At 44.2% G+C, this 23,682-nt stretch overlaps 1 protein-coding gene across 1 annotated transcript in view; it reads right to left on the bottom strand.

The window, feature by feature from the left end:
• Positions 1 to 675: 675 nt before the first annotated feature.
• The window catches only part of polr1b (RNA polymerase I subunit B), a 64,741-nt gene continuing 41,734 nt past the window's right edge, over positions 676 to 23,682 (bottom strand). The window contains exons 8-15 of the mRNA XM_072500113.1: positions 20,733 to 20,904; positions 19,013 to 19,294; positions 12,946 to 13,079; positions 11,210 to 11,380; positions 8,113 to 8,269; positions 5,806 to 6,002; positions 3,300 to 3,553; positions 676 to 2,207 (exon numbers count right to left, since the gene is read on the bottom strand). Of these exons, the coding sequence (XP_072356214.1) occupies positions 1,325 to 2,207; positions 3,300 to 3,553; positions 5,806 to 6,002; positions 8,113 to 8,269; positions 11,210 to 11,380; positions 12,946 to 13,079; positions 19,013 to 19,294; positions 20,733 to 20,904 (2,250 nt within the window). The 3' untranslated portion in view covers positions 676 to 1,324. The remainder of the gene's footprint in view (positions 2,208 to 3,299; positions 3,554 to 5,805; positions 6,003 to 8,112; positions 8,270 to 11,209; positions 11,381 to 12,945; positions 13,080 to 19,012; positions 19,295 to 20,732; positions 20,905 to 23,682) is intronic.

The following is a 23,682-nucleotide window of genomic DNA, read 5'->3' as shown; positions in this document are numbered from 1 at the left end:
CAGGGATATCTAGTAATTTTCAGAAGTAGTGAATGACCAATTAATCTGTTTATACTAGTGCCGGTTAAGGGAGAAATGTTAAGGCAGCACGGTGGCGCAGTGGTTAGCATTGCAGCCTCATGGCGCTGAGGTCCCATGTTCGATCCCGGCTCTGGGTCACTGTCCGTGTGGAGTTTGCACATTCGCCCCGTGTTTGCGTGGGTTTCGCCCCCACAACCCAAAGATGTGCAGGGTGGGTGGATTGGCCTCGATAAATTGCCCCTTAATTGAATTGGGTACTCTAAAGGGAGAAATGTTAAAGCCAGGTGCCACAACTTCTGGTAAAATAGGATCCTAAATCCCACCCTGAACCATTAGGACGGGTTGGTGCCAACCAGTTTAACGTCTCATATAAAGGACAGAGCACGCTCAGCATTCTCGTGTTATCAGTCAAAAATCACAATTTCAAATTCCCTACAACCTCTGATTTCCCTTTCTCTGTAACAAGTGTAAGGTGTCAAGCAAGCAGAATCCAGACAGCGGGACAGAACAATAAACTGGTGCACTGCACCTCGAAGACCCTACTTTCAAAGTAGCAGAGCTGAGATTTGGGAGCAGACTGCTGCACAACCTCATGTAGTTGAGAAGGAGCCCTATTGGCAGAGAGGAAATGCTTAGAAATAAAAATGAAAGCAATTTTTCTTGAAAAATAAATGTTATTTACTGTTGTGCTGTGTCCACAGCAGCAGCACTCAGACTGGGCAATGAGACTGCAATTTATTTTAGCACGCGAGACAAAATTACAGATTCAGACAATGAAAAATTCTGTAAACATTGCGGTTGTGGTATATAATTCATCCTAAAACTTCTCTGACAATGCAACTTCCAACACATTGTCTGCAACCAGTGAAAAACATAATTATCAAACAAATCCCACGAGATATCAAACAAATCCCACGAGAATCACGACTGATTCTATTGTGTCTTTCAAAAAGCATTTAGATGGTTACATGGGTAAGATGGGTATAGAGGGTTATGGGCCAAGTGCGGGCAACTGGGACTAGCTTAATGGTAAAAAACTGGGCGGCATGGACTGGTTGGGCCGAAGGGCCTGTTTCCATGCTGTAAACTTCTATGATTCTATGATTCTATGATTCTATATCAATGCCTGTGCTGCCACCAAGAGTCCGCAGCAAGATCTGAATACAAATCAGTCTGAAAGTTTTCAGCATGGTACAGCTTTTACCATATGTTAGTTACCCTTTCCCACTCTCTGTACAAAATATACAAACTGAGTGAAATACATTTATTGAAAAGAAAACCCCACTGAAATGAATCCGCCATATCATCTCACATCGAGTTGAACGCTAATGTTCATCGCTGCAAGTTCAGCTATGAAGTATCGGAAAACATAAGGCACAGAGACTATTTCGATGGTGTCTGATTGGTGACAGAGAGTACACTGGTATTTCCTATGACGTGTGGCAGACCATGATGGCGGGGGCTTTTCCAGTATTGGCGACAGAAGGCTACCACACTTGATGCACACATGGGCTACAGATCGGTCAGAGCAATTGAAGAGGCGGTCTTGAAGCAAGAATGACGTTCCGTGGGCCAACAAGGCATCACGTTCCATCTCCCCAAATCGAATACCGCCCTGGACATTGCGCCCTCCCAGGGGCTGATTTGTCACCTTATCCCTCGCCCCAGTAGTTCGAACTTGGAACTTGTCAGACACCATGTGTCGCAGGCGCTGGTAGTAAACCACCCCAATGAAAATGTCCGCCTCCAGCTCCAACCCACTGATGCCACTGTAGATCCTTTCCGTGCCATAGTAGTTGTAACCAGCAGCTTGCAGCATCTTCCCAAAGTATTCCAGGGCAGAGTTTTCCTCAGAGAACGTGAACGGAGTGGCATCGTGGCACAGACCGTGCATGGCGGCAGATTTACCCGCCATGCTTTCAATCAGCATTCCTATGGTCATACGGGATGGGAATCCATGGGGATTGAACAGAATGTCCGGCATCATTCCACTCTCCGTGAACGGCATATCTTCCGCTGGCCACAATCGACTCAAGATGCCCTTTTGCCCATGCCGACTAGCAAACTTATCTCCAATAGTGGGATTACGAGGGACCCTCATAGTGATGCACACACGCTTAAACGGCGCAGTTCCATTATCATTGCTACAGACTTTGATGTTATCCACAACACAGCTCTCCTTGCTCCTGTGGGAAAATAAGCAACATTAAAAAAAAGTTACATCTATTCACAATCTTGAAAGCTCAGTATCTGGTTAAAAGGTACCCCAACCACAAGCAGGTTAATTTTATTAATGTTACCATAGGTTTCAACAATGGGTACTTCACCCACAACCTAAACTGGAAGTGGTTATGATCTGCCAAAAAGTCTGGAGATCGAAATGCAACATTTTTTGGAAAAATGTCAATGAGTTGTGTCCCAATTGCATCCCTGGGCCCATGCACAAGTAAAAAGGGAAGGATTTGCACTTCATCATGCAAATACAATGTGAGAAACATCGTTTTCACACAGCGAGTGATTTGGGTGTGGAATGCGCTGCCTGAAGTGCAGTGGAGGCATCAGAGGTATTCAGGAGAGCATTACTTGAATAGAAACAATGTGCAGGGCTACTGGGAAAAGGCAGGGAAATGGTACTAAGTCATGATGCTTGTTTGGAAGGGCGGCATGGTGGTGCAATGGTTAGCACTGCTGCCTCAACGTCAAGGACCCAGGTTTGATGTGGAGTGAAATGAAATTAAAATGAAAATCGCTTTTTGTCACAAGTAGGCTTCAAATGAAGTTACTGTGAAAAGCCCCTAGTCGCCTCATTCCGGTGCCTGTTCGAAGAAGCTGGTACAGGAATTGAACCTGTGCTGCTAGTCTGCCTTGATCTGCTTTAAAAGCCAGCTATTTAACCCTGTGCTCAACCAGCCCCTAAGTTTGCACATTCTCCCAGTGTCTGCGTGGGTCTCACCTCCACAAACCCAAAAATGTGCAGGGTAGGTGGACTGGACACGCTAAATTGCCCCTTAATTGGAAAAACAAAATTTTAAATGCTCGTTTGGAGAGCCATTGTAAACACAATGGCTAAATGGTCTGCGTCATAACAATTCTGTGATGTCACTGAAACATTTCAAAATCATATTACACATCAAATTACTTTTCAAAGTACAACCACTGCCACTATGTAGTCCAACACAGCAGACAATATACCACAAATAATAATAGTCGCTTATTGTCACAAGTAGACTTCAATGAAGTTACTATGAAAAGCCCCTAGTCGTCACATTTTTACTTACTTATAGTATATCACAGAACTATCCCCGGTGTTGAGATTCAGATAACTATAAAAAGGATCACCGTACTCCAATACGGCCCCAATAAAGGGCAGTCCATCATCGTCAAGTTTCTGTGCTGTTCGCTTATCACCAGGTTTGACACCAAACACAAAGAGACCATCATGTTGCTTAATCTTTTGGTCAAGGTCTATCATTTCAGTCTTATAAACACTTCCATGAGCAAATCCTCGCTCCCAAGATGCCTTGTTCACAATCTTTTTCATACATGTATGGGGGAAAAAAACACACACTGTTAGGGTCAGTACTGTACAGCTAGTTCAACAGAAAAATATTTTCCAAAACTGAACACCATGGGTCTGAGCCTCCACAGATTGGCAATCAGAGTTGGATTGCCACTCTGCTTCTACTTTCGTACCTGGAAATCTTCTCGATCTAGTCTCCCCCTACCTTGCACCTCAGATCGGATGAGAACTATGGGAGGTCGGGTGCTCCCGAGGCTTGCTGCAGAATCAGACAGGAGTAGACCACTCTTCTTTACGGCACCAACTGTCCATAAATCAGGTGAGCCTAAAGATCTAGCCATTGGGGTATGGGTGTGGTAACTTGGGGAAGTCGGAGAGTCGAGTGGGGTGTAAGTCAGACAATTGAGGGGAGGGGTGGAAGCAAGAAAGCATAGTCCCGTGGAGGGGGGAGGGAGTCAGAGTCCAGTGTTGAGGTGGTGAGTCCCCTGGAGGTAGACAAGAGGTGGGGCGAGTCCCTGGAGGGGGCAGTGTGGATCTGTACAATACTTACCCAGAAGCTGGAGGCAGGTTTAGTTCACTTGGCTAGATATCTGGTTCATGATGCAAATCATCACCGTCAGCTCAACCCCACATAGGGGAAAGCAGACTATGGTCATCTGGGACTATGGCAACTTTACCTTACACAGAAGCTGGAAGTGTTTTTCATTCTTCAAATATTTTCTGGGTAGCCATTAATGTAACACAGTCAGATCCATCTGATGTTCATGATTTAAATCGCTTTTTCGGATGTTTCCCAGTGCGGAGAAATTGATCATCGGGAGTTTTCATTTCCCAAGCAATTGTCGGGCAATCCTTACTTGGGAACTTCCCGTGGGCGGCAGTGGGTGTGCTTCCTCGGACATTACAACCGCATGTATTAGAAATATCCTAAAACTGTTCATGATTTAACCCTCTTAGCAGCGATGATCAGAATGATTAGAGGGCTGATATTAAACAAAGCTTTTTTAAAATGACTTGCTAATTGAGGTGAGGAATGTTTAGATGGAACAATTTTCATTTCAAGCATCTAGTTATAGTACCAAGCTCACCAACTCAGAGGAAGAGTAAAACTCCGCAAATACTGCCCTATCAATGTATCTCAAAACAAACTTCAGAGAACATCACAAACTGAACCAGCGTATCAATTTTCATTTGTTGCACACTGGTCGGAGGTTTTCATATATGTGTACCAGTAACGTGCACGTGATTTAATTTTAATGAGGTACTTGGTGACTTCTGTCTTGTTCAGTAGAACAACCGTTTTAATCCAAATGGGAAACTTTACTTTCCCAATAAATCATGTGAATAAGTTTGACAGAATACACTGAATGAAAAGCATAAATTACTCCATTAGTAAAGCTCAGGTATTGAAACAGGAGGCTTTGCCTTGGTGGTTTCTAAATGCAGAGAAAGATTAATTTATGGGCTGCCGTATGATGCCTCACAGCACAAGGGACATGGGTTTGATTCCAGCCGTGAATGACTGTGTGTGTGGAGTTTGCATCTTCTCCCCGTGTCTGTGTGTGTTTCCTCCGGGTGCTCCGGTTTCCTCCCACAGTCCAAAGATGTGCAGGTAAGGTGGATTGACCATGCTAAATTTCCCCTTAGTGTCCAAAGATGTGAGGTTAGGTGAGGTTATGGGGATAGGGCGGAGGAGTGGGCCTAGGTAGGGTGCTTTTTCGGAGGGTCGGTGCAGACTTAATGGGCCAAATGCCTCTTTCTGCACTGTAGGGATTCTATGGACATTCTTCTATGGAGGTAACAAAATTGGAAGTTTCCTTCAGTACCAAAACCGATGAGTGTTTAAATTAAACATTAAAATAAAGTTTATCCATGTACGATGGCAAGACTATTTACAGACAGGCTAAATGCTCCAAACAAAACATTTTTCCCCACAACCCTGTCAACAAATGTATATGATCCCCAATTCACGCGGTTCCTGATTTGAGTTACAGCTGCAGGATTTTACAGATCTGCACCAAGAACGAGTTGGGATTAACTAGCATTGACAGAAATCAGTAAGCAGATGCCAACTCACCCCCCTCCATGGCAGAAATTATCAACCCAGGTGGGACTTTCATTCACCAACAAGTACAGAGATGTGCGTCGTTTAATGGCAGGTAAAGAATATCACTTGTTTCCAACATTGAAAACATTAGTCACCCCACTTGTTGTGGGTATATGAGTTTGTACTCAGCAGTTTAATTCAAGAAGCAAATACATACCATAGCATCTTCCATGTCATATCCAGTGTACGAGATGACAGCTACAATTGCATTTGTCCCTATGGGATAGTTATCTATATTGAAGTAGTCATACATGTGTGGCCGCACAAGAGGACTCTGAGGAGTTTGAAGGCGATAGAGTTTATTATCCGATCTGTCCGGGTAAGTGTGTAATGGAAAACCCATTGTTTGCTTGCCTAAAAAGTCAGAGAAGTAGAAGTAATATGTTTACTGGACTATCATATGTCAATACTTAAAATGAATAAGCTAAGCATTTGCTGTACTTGTCTTTTAGTTGAATTATTTATTTTCTTAACAGCAATCAGCAAGACTGAAGAATATTGTCGTCTGCTGACATAAAAGAATGACTGAGCAAGAAAGTATTAGAGGGAAAAAATTGAAATACCTTCATAATTACATTACAGTACTTCGTAGAGACCGAAAGGCATGATTTAAAAACTTTTGTTCCACAATGAATTTAATATCCTTTCCTATCTCACCACCCTGACAATTTTTCCCCCTCCTCCTATCCTGAAAACCTTGACTTCTAATAGAGTCCGTAGGGTATAAAAGGCATTAGTTGCCTCTTAGTTCCTTTTTAATAATAATAATCTTTTTATTGTCACAAGTAGGCTTACAGTATCACTGCAATGAAGTGATTGTGAAAAGCCCCTAGTCTCCACATTCTGGCACGTTTTGGGTACACAGAGGGAGAATTCATAGCTGGTATGGGAACTAAACCTGCTGCTGGCCTTGTTCTGCATCACAAACCTGCTGTCTAGCTCACTGAGCTAAACTAGTTAAAGGGTCTTTCTTGACGTGCAAGCTTTATGTGGTGAGTGTTGGCAAGGTATTAAACTATGAGAAAAAGACGTCAAAGCCAGGAGCAACGTTGCCATACTCAAAATGCACACATGCTCACTTCCAGCACAGACCACTGGATAGTGAGCAGGACAGGTAACTCTGGTCGAATACTCTCGTTATCTGAGGTGTTTCAGGTCAAACTGAATCATAGAATTTACAGTGCAGGAGGCCATTGGGCCCAAAGTCTGCACCAGCCCTTGGATCCTACTTAGGCCCACACCTCCACCCTATCTCCGTAACCCCATCTAACCTTTGTGCCCCCCCAAAAAGGCCAATCCATCTAACCTGCACATCTTTGGGGCTGTTTAGCACAGGGCTAAATCGCTGGCTTTGAAAGCAGACCAAGGTAGGCCAGCAGCATGGTTCAATTCCTGTAACAGCCTCCCCGAACAGGCGCCGGAATGAGGCGACTAGGGGCTTTTCACAGTAACTTCATTTGAAGCCTACTTGTGACAATAACCGATTCTCATTTCATTTCATTTCATTTCGACTGTGGGAGGAAACTCCGGAGCACCCGGAGGAAACCCACGCAGACACGGGGAGAACGTGCAGACTCCGCACAGACAGTGACCCAAGCCAGGAATGAAACCTGGGACCTTGGCGCTGTGAAGCAACAGTGCTAATCACTGTGCTACCGTGCCGCATCGAGTCTAACTGCCACCCTATCTATCTCAACACTGACCATGTTCAAACCCACAACCTTATAGGTCTATGCGACTGGCCAATTATGCCAACTATGTGATGCAGCTCAATTGGTGTAACGTCGGTTTTTGGCACACAAGTTTTTAGCTTTTAAAAAGTAGAATAAAATTACGTAAATCGGATTTCAATTCAATTGCTGTCATTTACTTATTTTGTTAAATGTTATGACCTGTACTTCGGTCAATGCTATTCTGAAACCAGTCTCGAAGTAAAAGAGGACATGCACGGCAGTCCTACTTTTGCACGGACGCATCTGAACCTCTTCGCTTCTGTCCTTTCAGCAGCAAAGCCGAGATAGGGGATGAGAAAATATCAGCCATGATTGAATGATGGAGCAGACTCGAGTGGCCTAATTCTGCTCCTTCCCAATGTGCTATCTACACAGTTGTTTCAGCAGGTCTCATTCCTTTGCCATTGTTACCTACTGAGTCAATGCAATCTCAACCTTCAGTGTTACAATGAAATAATATTCTATTTTCCTTTCGTCCCCATCATTCCCTACATCTGTGGACATGGCACCAGACCCTCCTCCGGTATCATGTCCAATAAGCCGGCCAATTCCTCCACTGCTACTTCTTTCTAATCCACTGGACCCGTTGCACAGGGTTGTATTCCTTTCACTTCAGCAGAGTGGTGAATGTTGATTAATTATTTACAGATGCGGCTGTCCGTGCAATTTCAATCTCTAAATTACCATAGTTTAGCTTCCATTTCAATAGTTTAGCTTCCATTTTTACTTACCCATTTGACACTGGTACATGTTCCTGGGACTTTGATTATGGTCAGAGTATGGGATGAAATTAGCCACTACACTCAGCATGCTATGGGGAAAGAGTTCCTGATGGCTGGTTACTCCAGGCAAGATATCCGCCTCGGTGATAGCAATATTCATGTACAACTGCAGTGGCCAACAGAATGTATTATAAACGTTAGTAAAAACAGCTAGTTTGTTTTCCAGCACTTTAGTCAAATTGTGTTCCTTAATATTAAAAGAGAGGGAACATCAGTGTGGCTTTGAACTGTTTGCCTCAGAATGACTTTCAGCTATCAGGTACTTTAGCCTGTTTTCTTTAAACACAAGACGAAATAGTTTCCTCTTTATTCCACTTGTCTCCTTTGCAGAGGGTTGCATCTTTTGTAAGTTTCTACAAATATATAAAACAAAAAAAGAGTGGCTAAGGTAAATATTGGTCCTTTCGAGGATGAGAAGGGAGATTTAATAATGAGAGCTGAGGAAATGGCTGAGGAACTGAACAGGTTTTTTGGGTCGGTCTTCACAGTGGAAGACACAAATAACATGCCAGTGACTGATGGAAATGAGGCTATGACAGGTGAGGACCTTGAGATGATTATTGTCACTAAGGAGGTAGTGATGGGCAAGCTAATGGGGCTAAAGGTAGACAAGTCTCCTGGCCCTGAGGAATGCATCCCAGAGTGCTAAAAGAGATGGCTAGGGAAATTGCAAATGCACTAGTGATAATTTACCAAAATTCACTAGACTCTGGGGTGGTCCCGGCGGATTGGAAATTAGCAAACGTGACACCACTGTTTAAAAAAGGAGGTAGGCAGAAAGCGGGTAATTAGAGGCCAGTGAGCTTAACTTCGGTAGTAGGGAAGATGCTGGAATCTATCATCAAGGAAGAAATAGCAAGGCGCCTGGATGGAAATTGTCCCATTGGGCAGACGCAGCATGGGTTCATAAAGGGCAGGTCGTGCCTAACTAATTTAGTGGAATTTTTTGAGGACATTAACAGTGCGGTAGATAACAGGGAGCCAATGGATGTGGTATATCTGGATTTCCAGAAAGCCTTTGACAAGGTGCCACACTAAAGATTGCTGCATAAGATAAAGATGTATGGCATTAAGGGGAAAGTAGTAGCATGGATAGAGGATTGGTTAATTAATAGAAAGCAAAGAGTGGGGATTAATGGGTATTTCTCTGGTTGGCAATCAATGGCTAGTGGTGTCCCTCAGGGATCAGTGTTGGGCCCACAATTGTTCACAGTTTACATAGATGATTTGGAGTTGGGGGCCAAGGGCAATGTGTCTCAAGTTTGCAGATGACACTAAGATGAGTGGTAAAGCAAAAAGTGCAGAGGATACTGGAAGTCTGCAGAGGGATTTGGATAGGTTAAGTGAATGGGCTAGGGTCTGGCAGATGGAATACAATGTTGACAAATGTGAGGTTATCCATTTTGGTAGGAATAACAGCAAAAGGGATTATTATTTAAATGATAAAATATTAAAACATGCTGCTGTGCAGAGAGACCTGGGTGTGCTCGTGCATGAGTCGCAAAAAAGTTGGTTTACAGGTGATTAAAAAGGAAAATGTAATTTTGTCCTTCATTGCTAGAGGGATGGAGTTTAAGACTAGGGAGATTATGCTGCAATTGTATAAGGTGTTAGTGAGGCCACACGTGGAGTATTGTGTTCAGTTTTGGTCTCCTTACCGGAGAAAGGACGGACTGGCACTGGAGGGTGTGCAGAGGAGATTCACTAGGTTAATCCCAGAGCTGAAGGGGTTGGATTACGAGGAGAGGTTGAGTAGACTGGGACTGTACTCGATGGAATTTAGAAGGATGACGGGGATCTTATAGAAACATATAAGATTATGAAGGGAATAGATAGGATAGATGCGGGCAGGTTGTTTCCACTGGCGGGTGAAAGCAGAACTAGGGGGCATAGCCTCAAGATAAGGGGAAGTAGATTTAGGACTGCGTTTAGGAGGAACTTCTTCACCCAAAGGGTTGTGAATCTATGGAATTCCTTGCCCAGTGAAGCAGTAGAGGCTCCTTCATTGAATGTTTTTAAGATAAAGATAGATAGTTTTTTGAAGAATAAAGGGATTAAGGGTTATGGTGTTCGGGCCGGAAAGTGGAGCTGAGTCCACAAAAGATCAGCCATGATCTCATTGAATGGTGGAGCAGGCTCGAGGGGCCAGGTGGCCTATTCCTGCTCCTAGTTCTTATGTTATCATCTTCATGGAAACAGAACAGCGAGTAGGTTGGACACAAGATAAACGAGTACTCAGAAAGTGTCTGCATGCCCTCCCACTGGTAAAGTCGCCATAGTTCCAGGAGACATTAGGCTGCTTTCCCATTTTGAGGGGGAGAGCTGACTGGTGGTGATTTAACCTGAGGACCACCACACCTTAGGCGAGGAACAAAGTTGAGAGGGCGGAGTCTTTATGAATAACCTTAGCCGGCATGGGAACACAAGTAAAGGGATGTCTGGAGGAGACATAAAGGGGGGAGACTTAGGCATAGTGGCAATGTGACTGGACTAGTAATCCAGAGGCCCAGGCTAATGCTCTGGCGACATGGCTTCAAATCCCATCACAGCTGCTGGCGGAATATAAATTCAATTAATAAAATCTGGAATTGAAAGCTAGCCTCAGTAATGGTGACCAATAATCATAAACACCCATCTGGTCCACTAATATCCACGGGGAAAGAAATCTGCCACCTTTATCTGGTCGGGTCTGGTCTACATGTGAGTCCAGATCCACAGAAATATGCTCGACTCCTAACTGCCCAGCAAGCCACTCAGTTCAAGGGCAATTAGGGATGGGTGGCAAATAATACGCCAGCAACACCCATATCCCATGAAAGAGTAAATTTTAAAAAAACTCTTCCCCACTGGCATGTTTTCAGCACAATAAAAAATGTTAGCATTTGTATTACAATATATTTAAGGAGCAGTTACATGTTGGGATGGAAAAACGTAGGCCAAAGGCTATCGAAATTTATTCAAATTCATCCAAATTTATTTTATGAGCAATGCATTAGACATTTCTAAAATACACAATTAAAAAATATCACTATTCAGAGATTATTACCTGTTCAAGTGTCCCAATGAGCTCCTCTTTTCCCAAGTCCAGGTTTCTGACAGGCCGCATCATGCGATTCATGGTGGTGAAGATGTACAATCCTGGGTAAATACTAGGCTTACCCATCATTGGTATAAGAACAATTTCAATCCACGGAGGGACCTTTTTCAACTGGAGCACCTGACAGCAGAACAGATCACAGACTAACACTATTGATCCATAACGTCCATTCATTTAAAAAATATATATTTTTATTCTCCTCCTTTTTCACATTTTCTCCCAAATTTACACCCACCAACAATAAACAATAATCAGTAACGAATGAAATGTCAATCCCCATATCAATAACAACAATCCCATTCTCCCACCAAACCCGCAAACATTAACCTGCATGTTAATATAAACAAATAACAAAAAGGAATCAGGGATCACCCATAGTCGCCATTAACACATACAGTCCCCCTCCCCCCAACCCTCCCCGTAATGTTCAATGTCATCCAATTCTCGAAAGTGCATAATGAATAACGCCCATGAATTGTAGAACCCCTCCATTCTTCCCTTCAGGTTCATATTTGACCTTCTCAAGAGTCAAGAATTCCTGCAAGTCCCCCCATCATGCCAGGGCACAGGGTGGAGAGGTTGACCTCCATCCCTTTGGGCGATCAACGAGGCGAAGGCTACATCATCTACCTCCACACCCGTTTCCAACCCCGGCTGATCCGACACCCCGAATATGACCTTGTTCATTTTAACCGCCTGTACCCGACCCGCAGTGACAGAGGGAGACCATCCCACCTTGCCAGATCAGGTTTTATTCTCCCTACCAAACTAGATATGTAACGTCCATTCATTTTAATTCTCTGCATCAATTATAAATTTACTGACTCGGTCAATGGGTTTTTCCTGTGAGCAGCAAAAGCCGCACAGATTAGACAAGATCTGGAGTCCACGCTGAGTTAGCGGAGCTCAGCCCAAGTAGGGGCTTTCCAATTACTCTCAACACTGTAAGCCGAGAGGGGAGGGGAAGTCAAGGACAGTATATGTTCATGATCACTAACTACAACAACAGGCATTCCTGTATTTCCTACACCAATCTATTTCCACTTTTGATGGAAAACAGAGAAACCCTGAGTGACGCAAAGCCCCACTTTAAATCCCACATGCAGACATCTCCACAAGGATGAAGGAAAAGGCAGACGAAGAGAGGCGCTCCCTCCCTTTTCCCATTGTGTAAAACAATGGCGTTCAACTTTTTCTGATGCCTCGCAATCAACAAAATCCTGAAAACACTTACTTTGGGGAACCCAACCTCCAATATACAACGTCAGCTAATGCAAAGAAAAATGGTGCCGTAATTGCCAGAAACATTTTATTTTAACAAAACAACAAGAATAATGTGTAGGTAATGCAACAGAAAATATATAATGCACGATTCTAGAGATATCGTCCTAATGGCACACAGTGTACCAGTTCAGGAGGACATCTCTCATGATGTTTAGCTCCCTTGGACACTCAAACCCCCTAAACTCTACTGACTGTTTTAATGCCTAGAGACAAGCTTCAGAATTGGTCTAGCAGCAGTGGAGAAAGGTTGAAAACAACTGCAAGTCCCAGGGTATGGGCTAGAGGGTGGTGTGTGAAATGGGAAAATGGCTGGTGTGTGAACAATTGTTAATCTACTTTTGGTAACACAAATCATAAATGTGAAAAAAACAGGAAAATAACGAAGTAAAATCGATACATACTTTAAAGCTGCGTAACGTATCAGCAATACTAGGTCCCAATTCTTTTTCTACCCAGCCAACAACAGCACCATCCAGGAGAACTGGGTAGCATTCAGAATATGGCTTGCTAGGTGTACCATCCACTGGAGTAACACCTGCAGAACGTGAGGATAAGGTACAGTTCACAGCCGGGCTTACACTGATAATAAACATAGGAGCATCATGACTGAAAAAACAGTATCTTGTTTTGTTGACAAGGAATAATAATAATAATAATATTTTAAAACTGGGCTTTTCTGCTGAACAAAGACAATTAAAATGGTTGCCCTCTGTTTGAAAACATTCCCCCAGTGGTCTCCAGAACAAAAGAATATTCTCGGTTTCAGGAATGTCACAACCTAACTATGCCGAGCAGCTTTAATAGGCCACCTGGGAGCGTACAGACCAATTTCAAAAGGAGCTACAAGATTGCCACTTGTCGGTGTCAATCCCCTGACCAACAATTCCTCCCTCACGCCAACCCCCAAACAACCCTCAACATTTTAAATACAAACATCAAAGGATTCAGGAATCCACCAACAACATACCAGAAACAAATCCTTTAGTGCCCTGGCTCCTTTCTCCTCCCATCTCTGAAAACTCCCAGTCTCCTTCCCTGGCTCAAATCTGTGATTCCCCCGAATCGGCATTTCCTTTCACCCGCCCCCAGCGTAAAGTGCTGGTGCAACTGCCTCCGGATTTTCAATGTCGCTACTACTACTGGACTCCGAGTATCCCCCAGGTCCATCGGGAGTGGCATTGTTGCCATCGCCCTCAGCCCCGACCCCATTCTAACCACTGGGAGTCTCCCTCTAACCCAGCCCCTCACCTTCTCCGCGTTCGCCACCCAGAAATAATATAGTAAATTCGGAAGACCCAAGCACCCTGACTGCCGTCCTCTCTGCAATTCCTAATCCTAGCCACCTTCCCCCCCCATATCAACAAAGTAATCATCTTTTAGACCTCCTTGAAAAATGCCTTTGGCAGGAAGATCGGCAGGCACTGAAAAATAAACAGGAATCACGGCAACACGTTCCTTTTAATAGCCTGTACCCGACCCGCCACTGACCTTGCCAGATCTGCTTTCATCCTCCCCACCAGGCTAGTAATGTTATACCTATGGAGTCCCCCTCCAATCCTGTGTCACCTGCACCCCCAGATATCTGAGTACCCGCCCTACGGAATGGTAGCCCACCCCACCCCTTCCCGAAACACCACAAAACATTCACTTTTGTCTAAATTTAGTTTATATCCCGAAAAAGACCCAAACACTCGAAGCAACTCCAATATGCCCCCTATCGACACACTCGGTTCTGATACGTACAACAGCAAGTCGTCCGCATACAAAGATACCCAATGCTCTCTCTCCCCCCTATTAATCGGATCTGGAGCCACCACCAACTTCCCTGCCCTATCCCTCACCTGAACAATTTCCCTCGCCGCTACCTCCCTCCGAAGTTGACCTGCCAGCATGCAAAGGACCTCCTTCCTCTTTTCCAACAGTGTTGAATCCATATCCTCTGCATACCTTCTATCCACTTCCAACATCTCATCTAACCTTTGCCGTTCCACCCTCTCCTCCTTATCCACCTTTGCCTTAAACAATATCACCTCCCCTCTCACCACTGCCTTTGAAGCTTCCCATACCGCTAGCTGTGAGACCTCACCTGTACAATTAAACTGCACATATTCCGCAATCACTTTTCCAATTTTATCACAAAACCCTTGGTCCCCCAACAGCCCCACCCCCTCCTCTGCACTATTCCCTTCTCCAGCAGCATATCAACCCAGTGTGGCGCATGGTCCGATATCGCAATTGCCGAATATTCCAACCCCTTGACCCTGGCCAACAGCAACTTCCCCACCACAAAAAAATCTATCCGTGAATAGGCCTTATGAACTGAAGAGAAGAAAGAATGCACCCGCTCCCCCGGGTACAAGAACCTCCAAGGGCCCACTCCTCTCATTTCCACCATTAACCCAGCCAATGCCTTCGCTTCCCCTGACTGGGTAAGCGATTGCAGTCGTGACCTGTCCAATTTTGGTTTCTGCACCATGTTCCAATCTCCACCCACCATCAATTCATGTGAATCCAAGTCGGGGATGGCCCCACACACCTTCTTTACAAACCCTGCATCATCCCAGTTGGGACCATAAACGCCACCAACCTCCCCTCCAATGCCCCTGTCACTATTACGTATCTACCTCCCTGATCTGCCACAATTTCTCCATTTGGAACCTCACTCCTTTACGAACCAGAACCGCAACCCCCCCCCGGCACTTATGCTTTCAAACTTTTCAAATGCGCAAGCACCCTCGACCCCTTCACTGGGCCTCCCAACCCCCTCACGTAACTATCCAAACAGGGGGTCTCTCTTCCCCCCCCCCCCCCACTTATCCACCATCATAATAATAGGGGCTGGTTTAGCACAGTGGGCTAGGACAGCTGGCTTGTGATGCAGAACAAGATCAGCAGCGCGGGTTCAATTCCCGTTCCAGCCCCCTCCCGAACAGGCGCTGGAATATGGCGACTGGGGCTTTTCACAGTAACTTCATTGAAGCCTACTTGTGACAATAAGTGATTATTATTATTTCAGGCCCTACCCACTGAGCCTGACCCGTCCCTATCCATTGTTGACATTGAATCCCATCCCCCCTCCCAGAATCCCTCCCTACACTCTCGAAGAGACCCCACCCGTGTCAATCCCCTCCCCTCCCTTTTCTCACCTCCTAGGTCCATTGAAACCTGCTCACCATGCTCCAATGTCCGCAGCCCCTACAATACGGCGACTTACGTTAGCTAGTGGGGGGACCCCTGCTCAGGCCTTTCCTCCCCTCCCGCCCAGTCCCAGGAAAAGAAAACAATTAAATATATACTTTTCATTAAAATAAAACGTCGTTACAAAGAACAGCAAAAATCGTTGACCTCTATAACAGCATGATGTCGGAACATTATTCAAAGCTATAAAGAACAGCAAAAAACTTTTAACCTCTATAACAGTATGAAGTAGGAGCATTATTCAAAGTTACATGTATATATTCTCCCACTCTTTACTTCCGTCTCAAGCCTTTTGCCTTCATAAATGCCCCCGCCGCCTCCCCCGTCTCAAAATAAAAGTCTCTGGAGTTGTCGGTCACCTTTAGCTTTGCTGGATACACCACTCCAAACTGCACTCCACTGCCGTACAACGGCGCCTTAACTCGGCCGAAAGCCACTCGCTGCTTTGCCAGTTCCATCGTCAAGTCCTGATAGATATGAACATTGGCACCAGCCCATTGCACCTCCCGCTCCTTCTTTGCCCAGTTCAATACCTTCTCCTTCATGTGATATCTTCATGATCACTGCCCTTGGCGGCTCATTTAACTTAGGCTTAGGCCTCAGCGACCAATGAGCTCGGTCCAATTCATACCAAGAGGATTCTTCTCCCTCCCCCAGCAGTTCTGCCAACGTCTTGGCAAAGTACTCTGTCGGCCTTGGGCCCTCCGCCCCCACGGGCAAGCCCACAATCCTTAAATGTTGTCGTCTCGAGCGGTTCTCCATATCCTCCAGCTTTGTTCGCAGCCCCTTATTGGCCTCAACCACCCCCTGCAGCTCATCTCCCATTGAGGTGAGCTGGTCACTGTGTCATGACATGGCCTCCTCCACTCCCTTCATCTTCTCACTCTGTTCCCTCACCTCAGCCGACGCCTTTGCAACAGCTATCTTCACTGGTGCAATTGCCTCCTCTACCCACGCCTTCCGCACCACTGCCATCTCCTTTCTTATCACCTCCTTATGCTTTGCAAACTGCTTTTCGAGCTCGAGAGACACCACCTCAGCCATCTTCTCTGCTGTAAGCAGTGCGGCTGCACCCAGCAGCCCGGCCTCCGCCCTCTTGTCAGCCCCCGGGCTGGTCCTCACGCTCAACATTCTCTCCCCTCCTCGCTGCTGTCTTCCTCTGATTTTTGGACACCTCTCGCCTCGTTGCCGGTTCTTAGTCCTTCATGAATTGCCCCCAGGACCGGGCATTAATAATGCCCAAAAAGAAAAAAAAACACATACACCTCAAGCAGGAGCCACCCCTCTACATGCTGCCTTCGGCTGCCTCGTGTTCTGGGACCTGCCCCACTGCTCCGGCTGCTTCAAGCGCTGACCTCAGTCTCACTGCTCCTGCTGTTCCACACTTTATCTTAAACTTCAGCCCTGCTGCTCCACACTTTTATCTTCAGCCCTGCTGCCTCACCCTCTGCCACCATTTCGGCTGCCTCACTCTGGGTTCGGGCCTGCCGCCTCGACTGCCTCGTGTTAGGCTCCGCCCCCGCCGCTCCAACTGCCGCGCAATCCGGGCTCGACTCCCCGCTCCGGCTCAATACTGTGTCAGTAATACAGTTTGTTTCAATCTACCATATCCCCATTTTGCGTGAAATCACTCCTGAAGCGAGGTATCCTTTCCTCAGTGTTGAAGCCAGGTATTTCTAATACACCTAATATAGGTAAAAGATAGCTGTTTAAGCGTAAATATTAAGCCCCAGTTTTAAATTAAGGATTAAAAACACATAGTCTGCAAATTCATTTAATCATTTTCTCCAACACAACTTTTAGATACATAGTTTAAAAGAAACACAGAAGTCTGATAAAACAAGCACTCTTCACTACATTTCTCCAAGGACAAGGGGTGAATCCATGGCAACGAGGTGACAAGAGCCCAGTAACTTAAAGGCTCTATTGTTCTCATTTCAGGCCATTAGTGATTACAGCCTGAATCATATTCCATAACTTATACAGGCTGAAACATTCTAGACTATTGCTGGTTTGTTTTTTAAAAAATGGACAGTTAGAACATCGAATCAAATATATTTGATTCCAACATTCTCAAAACATAACAATTTCATAGAAGCAGCATAATTCACTTTACTAGATTAAAACAGAGTTTGATTTAACATTTTTCAAGTAATTGTCCAGCATTGCATGACAAGATAACATGAAGTCTCCATTGTTACAATAGCTAAGCCATCAGAAAACCAGTTTTTGCTGGCCTTGATAAAGCACAATATCGCATTCTTTTACACAAGTATGCAGAGACAAAATAATTAGAAGTAATGTTACATATTAAAGATGGACGGCTTGCCGTCAAATCAGATGTGTTTGAGTCTAACCCAAACCAATTAGGATTATATTGGGGTGTGATTAGATGGCTTAAGACAGATATGAAACAGTATAGCTGTAAGTTTCATTCTGCCATTTGTTAGTTGGTTGGTGGTGTTGGTTTGAAGCTGAAGATTAGCTGGATCTCTCGCTCTCTCTCTTTTTCGACTTACTATTCGTTATCTATCAACCTGTCCTTCATATTTCACTTTCTAACTCTGAGAAGTTATTTCGAGCTGTTTGCCTAAGCAAGTAAAATTTTATCTGTGATTGTTTGAAAGTTCATTTGTCTCCAAATTGCCTCTTTGTGAGCCATATGATGGCTGGACTTTAAAATGACTTTCAATTGTAAGACAAATAAAACAATTCTTATTTGCACCTGAGAAGTTTTAACTTAAATTTCTACTGAGTTCCAGTAATCGCAAAGTGCTGCTGGTAACCGAATGGTTAAATCCATCACTCAGTCTTACAAAATTAAACAAAATATTGGGGTTTCTGTCAAGTATCCTAGTTACTGTTGGGTTCTGGTCAGGGACCGTAATATCTCTGCTTTCTGACCCTTGGCCAATTCTATATACATGTTGCCAATGCTTCTCTAATCCCATGAGCTGCCCCACTGAAATGTACTCACACGATGAGCACAGCAATGCTCACGAACAGCTCAGTCCAGTTGTCAGACACTTACATTCAGCATTCTACATACATTTCAATGTACAGTGCTGGCTGCATCAGAAATCCATACAATATCTGTAAATAGATTTTACACTAGGCAAGAAAAATTTAAATCTTTCCCAACTTTTGAACAGTTGGTGGATCAAATACCCATGCATAAACTAATTTGTTTTAAGCAACTTGCTCTGTAATCACTATGTTATAACCAATCCAATACTCTAGCATTTAATTTACAGTGCTCTCATCACTTACCTAGTGCACAAAACAGGGCTGGCAGTGAGACAGTACTTGATGACTGAGTCACAATCTCACAAATGACGGTCAAGTGATTCATTAGCCCACAGGGCTCTCCATCCGGAGTGTGCACAGGACACAGGAAGCCCCAGGATTCTGGTAGCAACTTGCGCACAGAGGTGGTTCTCATCTTAGCAAAAGCAGCCCCTCTGTGCACGCAGCGGAAGTGCGAGAGATAACGGATAAAATTCAGCTTGTCTGCCACAACACACAAACCCGAATCCTGCAGCATCCCCAGACCTGGAACGAAAGAGAAGAGAAATAAATTTGAAATCAAAATGTACCATTACCCAGAATCCCATGAAATACTGCATGTCTTTTTTTTTAATTTTAAATAAATTTAGAGTACCCAATAATTTCTTTTCCAATTAAGGGGCAATTTAACGTGGCCAATCTACCTAATCTGCACATCTTTGGGTTGTGGGGTGAAACCCACGCAGACATGGGGAGAATGTGTAAACTCCACATGGACAATGACCCAGGACCGGGATTTGAACCAGGGTCCTCAGCGCCGCAGACCCAATGCTAACCACTGTGCCACATGCCGCCCTTTACTGCATGTCTTTTAAGATTTGTGTCTGCATTTCAACAGCAGACTCAGTCAGGTGTATTTTGTGTATAGAGGAGGCACGGTGGTGTGCACTGCTGCCTCATAGCCCGAGAAACCCGGGTTCAATTTCGGCCTTGGGCGTCTGTGTGCAGTTTGCACTTTCTCCCCATGTCTGCGTGGGTTTCCTCCAGGTGCTCCAGTTTCCTCCTAGGTCCAAAGATGTGCGGGTTAGGTGGATTGGGGCTGCTATATTGCCCCTTTAATGTCCAAAGGTACAGGTTAGGTGGGGTTACTGGGACAGGGCAGGGGATGGGCCTAGGTAGGGTGGTCTTTCAGACTCGATGGGCCGAATGGACCCCTTCTGCACTGTAGGAATTCTATGGTTCCATATTTTACATAATGGTTAAATGTGCCTCATTTTTGTGAAGATGCAATGAAGAAAACTAAGTTTGTTTTGTTGGCTTAAACAAGCATTTAAAAAAAAAACATTTTTGCAACTCATGTTCCTAAATGTATTTATTTTGAAATTAAGACAAAGTTTGCTCTTCAGGCACTTCCACAACCCCCCCCCCCCCCCCCTTCCTTTCGCTCAACTATATCTCACAAACTCCATAAACTGAAAGGCAAACTACCATAGAGTGCAGCATCATGTGGATGAAATCAGCCAACAATCAGCTGGATGATAATCACCAAAGATAATCTGTGCAGTTAGCTTTCTGAATTTTTAACTCCTAAAGAGAACGATACCTGTGATACATGGACAAGATCGCCCAACTGCTTCTTGGTTTAAGCATCATTCAGCCAATTTAACTTTTTTAGCAATCCAAACATAATTGGTAACACTTTTGCCCACTGCTGGAAATGTTTGCACTCTAGCTGTAAGAAGCAGTGATGATTGCTTTGATATTGCTGCAAGTGCAGCAACACAAACTTTACGAACACATACAAATCTGCAGCAAGTTGAATATTTTCTGCAGTTTGCTCATCTAATCTACATTAGATTTTAAATTTACATTTGCTGACAGAAAACAAACAGAAATCAGACTTTCCAAAATAACTTTCTTAAGTCAGTCTATTTGCTAGCTGCTCTAAGCGTGCTATAATACTTATCATAAGAATGGAACTCACCTGATTTTGAGCGCAGGTTTCCTGTGGCTAAAAGATACTCAAATGGTCGTGATAGATCTGGCACTAAATTAAACACTTTCATTAAGTTTTCAGAACTAATCTGGATAGATCCTTTCTGGCTCTTTTTGTCCAGTGCTAATTTGATGGACTGTAACCAAAACTCCATTTTCTCCTGTCAACAGGAATAAAGGGAAAAATCATTTACAACATTTGTACTAACAGAAACTTGTGTGATCAGTTACGATTTCCAAACATCGATTACATAAAATAAGAGTTTGGTTCAGTTGGTGACATTGAATGTTAATACAGCAAACTCCATTCCAGGACTTGGGTAACTAAACTAGACCACTGCCATCAGTGCTATAATAATAATAACCTTTATTATTGTCACAAGTAGGCTTACATTAACACTGCAATGAAGTTAGTGTGAAAATCGCCTAGTTGCCACACTCCGGCGTCTGTTCGGGTACAGAGGGAGAATTCAGAATGTCCAATTCACCTAACAAGCACGTCTTTCGGGACTTGTGGGAGGAAACCGGAGCACCCGGAGTAAACCCACACAGACACAGGGAGAAAGTGCAGACTCCGCACAGACAGTAACCCAAGCTGGGAATCGAACCAGAGTCCCTGTGCTACCATGTCACCCTTAGCGGAGAAGCACTGGACTGTGGTGGCAATCACTCAGCAGACCTACGCCTCAGACACACTTCATGGCGTGTTGCTGAAGCTGGGAACATTTCCTGCTGTCCTGGCCAAATCCTTCCTCAGCTGAGTGTAACAGAACAATTTAACTGGCCATTTATCTCACCTGCTGTTTGCGCTACCTTAATATGAGTAAATTAGCTCAAATGTGGCTTTAATCTTATAACTGTACGGCACTTTGAGGCACAGTGGTTAGCACTGCTGCCTCACAGCACCAGGAGCCCAGGTTCAATTCCAGCCCTTGGATGACTGTGTGGAGTTTGCACGTTGGCCCAGTGTCATTTTAAAAAACTCATTCACAGGATGTGGGTGTCGGTGGCTGGGCTAGCGTTTATTGCCCATCCCTGAGGGCATTTAAGAGTCAACCACATTATTGTGGATCTGGAGTCACATGTAGGCCAGACTAGGTAAGGACGACAGATTTCCTTCCCTAAAGGATATTAGTGAGCCAGATGTTTTTTTTTACTACAATCGACAATGTAGTCACCATTAGACTTTTAATTCCAGATTTATTTATTTATTTTTTTAAATTGAATTCAAATTTCGCCATCTGCCATGGCAGGATTCGAACCCCAGTTCAGCGACAATACCACTATGCCACTGCCTCCCCTTGTGTGGGTTTCCTCCATATGCTTTGGTTTCCTGCCTTAGTCCAAGGATGTGTAGGTTAGGTGAATTGGCCATGATAAATCGCCCCTTAGTGGCCAACGGTTAGGTGGTGTTACTGAGATAGGCGGGGAAGTGGGCCGATGTCTGGTGCTCTTTTGGAAAGTCGGCATAGACTCGATGGGCTGAATGGGCTTCTACACTATAGGGATTCTATGATCCCGAAACGTGAAAAAGATTAACCAGCTCACTTTGTCTTCTCTAGAGAACTTGTAACTTGCCCACATGCTTATAAATATTTTATTAAAGGAGATCCACTTTTTACCCAAAGGTATTGGTTCATATGTAAAAGTGTATTTCCCTCTTCTCTATTTTCACCCTACATCTTCTGCTGAAGACATTGATTTCTTGCTGCACTGCAGTCCCACAGCTCCGTCATGCTCTGGTACCTGATCTAATTGGCTATTATCATTGCACTAACCTAGACTGCAAGTGCCGGCAAGCTATTTTACAGGCACATGGTTGCTGGATAATAATCAGGAATTAGAACTTCTGGCTGATAATTTCCTTTCAAACCCTTGGCAGCCTAGTTAACTGCACCTGCAAAAGGAAAAATACTGGAGACGTTGTAAAATTATTTTTTCCCCTCCAAAGAACAGAATTCCAATACAAAATCACAGCTTAATCTTGCTCACTTCCAACATACTTTATATAACTTGAAAATCCAGAGAAAAGCACTCCATCCAAATGTATATTTAATCAGTTCACTGAGTGCAAGAAACTGGTTAAATGCCGCCGTGATTCTCTTTTTACTGTATCTCTAGTTAATCTCTACTAAAAGCCTGCACTGATTTATTGAAACATAAAAACCAAGACATAAACTTTGACATAGATCATAATTAAGTGTATATTCAATATATATTATGGCACCTGAAAGCCATGTTCCATTCCGGTCACACAGCCACACCTGCACATTTTGACAACCAGATGGAGCTTTTAAAGCTTCAGAAGTGCTCATTGTAATGCTTAAATGTTGAATCTATGCCCCTTGATTATTGACCTCTCTGCCAAGGGGAAATGTTACTTCCTAACTACGTCTTTCATAATTTTGTAAACCTCGATTAGGCCCCCCCTTACCCTTCCCTGTTGTAAGGAAAATAATCCCAGCCTAACCAGCCTCTCCTCATCATCCTGGTGAATCTCCTCTGCACCCTTTTTAGTGCATCACATCCTTCTTATAGTGTGTCGACCAGAACTGCACACAGTACTCTAACTGTGGCCTAACAAGCATTTTATACAGCTTCATCATAACCTCCCGGCTCTTGTATTTAATGCCTTGGTTAATAAAAGACAAATGTGCCATATCTTCTAAACCATCTTATCTACCTGTCATGCTGCCTTCAGGGATCTTTGGACATGCAACCCAAGGTCCCTCTGTACTTCCAACATGCTATTGTTCATTGTGTATTCCCTTGCCTTGTTGGCCCCCAAAATGCATCAGCTCACACTTTTCGGATTAAATTCCATTTGCCGCTGTTCTGACCATCTGACCCGCCCATCTATATCTCCCTGTAATCTAAGGCTTTCCTCCTCACTATTTACCACACCACCGATTTCCATGTCATCCGTGAACTTATAACCT

The sequence above is a fragment of the Scyliorhinus torazame genome, chromosome 4, assembly GCF_047496885.1.
Source record: "Scyliorhinus torazame isolate Kashiwa2021f chromosome 4, sScyTor2.1, whole genome shotgun sequence".
NCBI lineage: Eukaryota > Metazoa > Chordata > Chondrichthyes > Carcharhiniformes > Scyliorhinidae > Scyliorhinus > Scyliorhinus torazame.
Note: the sequence above shows the minus strand (reverse complement) of the source record. Positions and strands in the feature narration are given on the sequence as shown.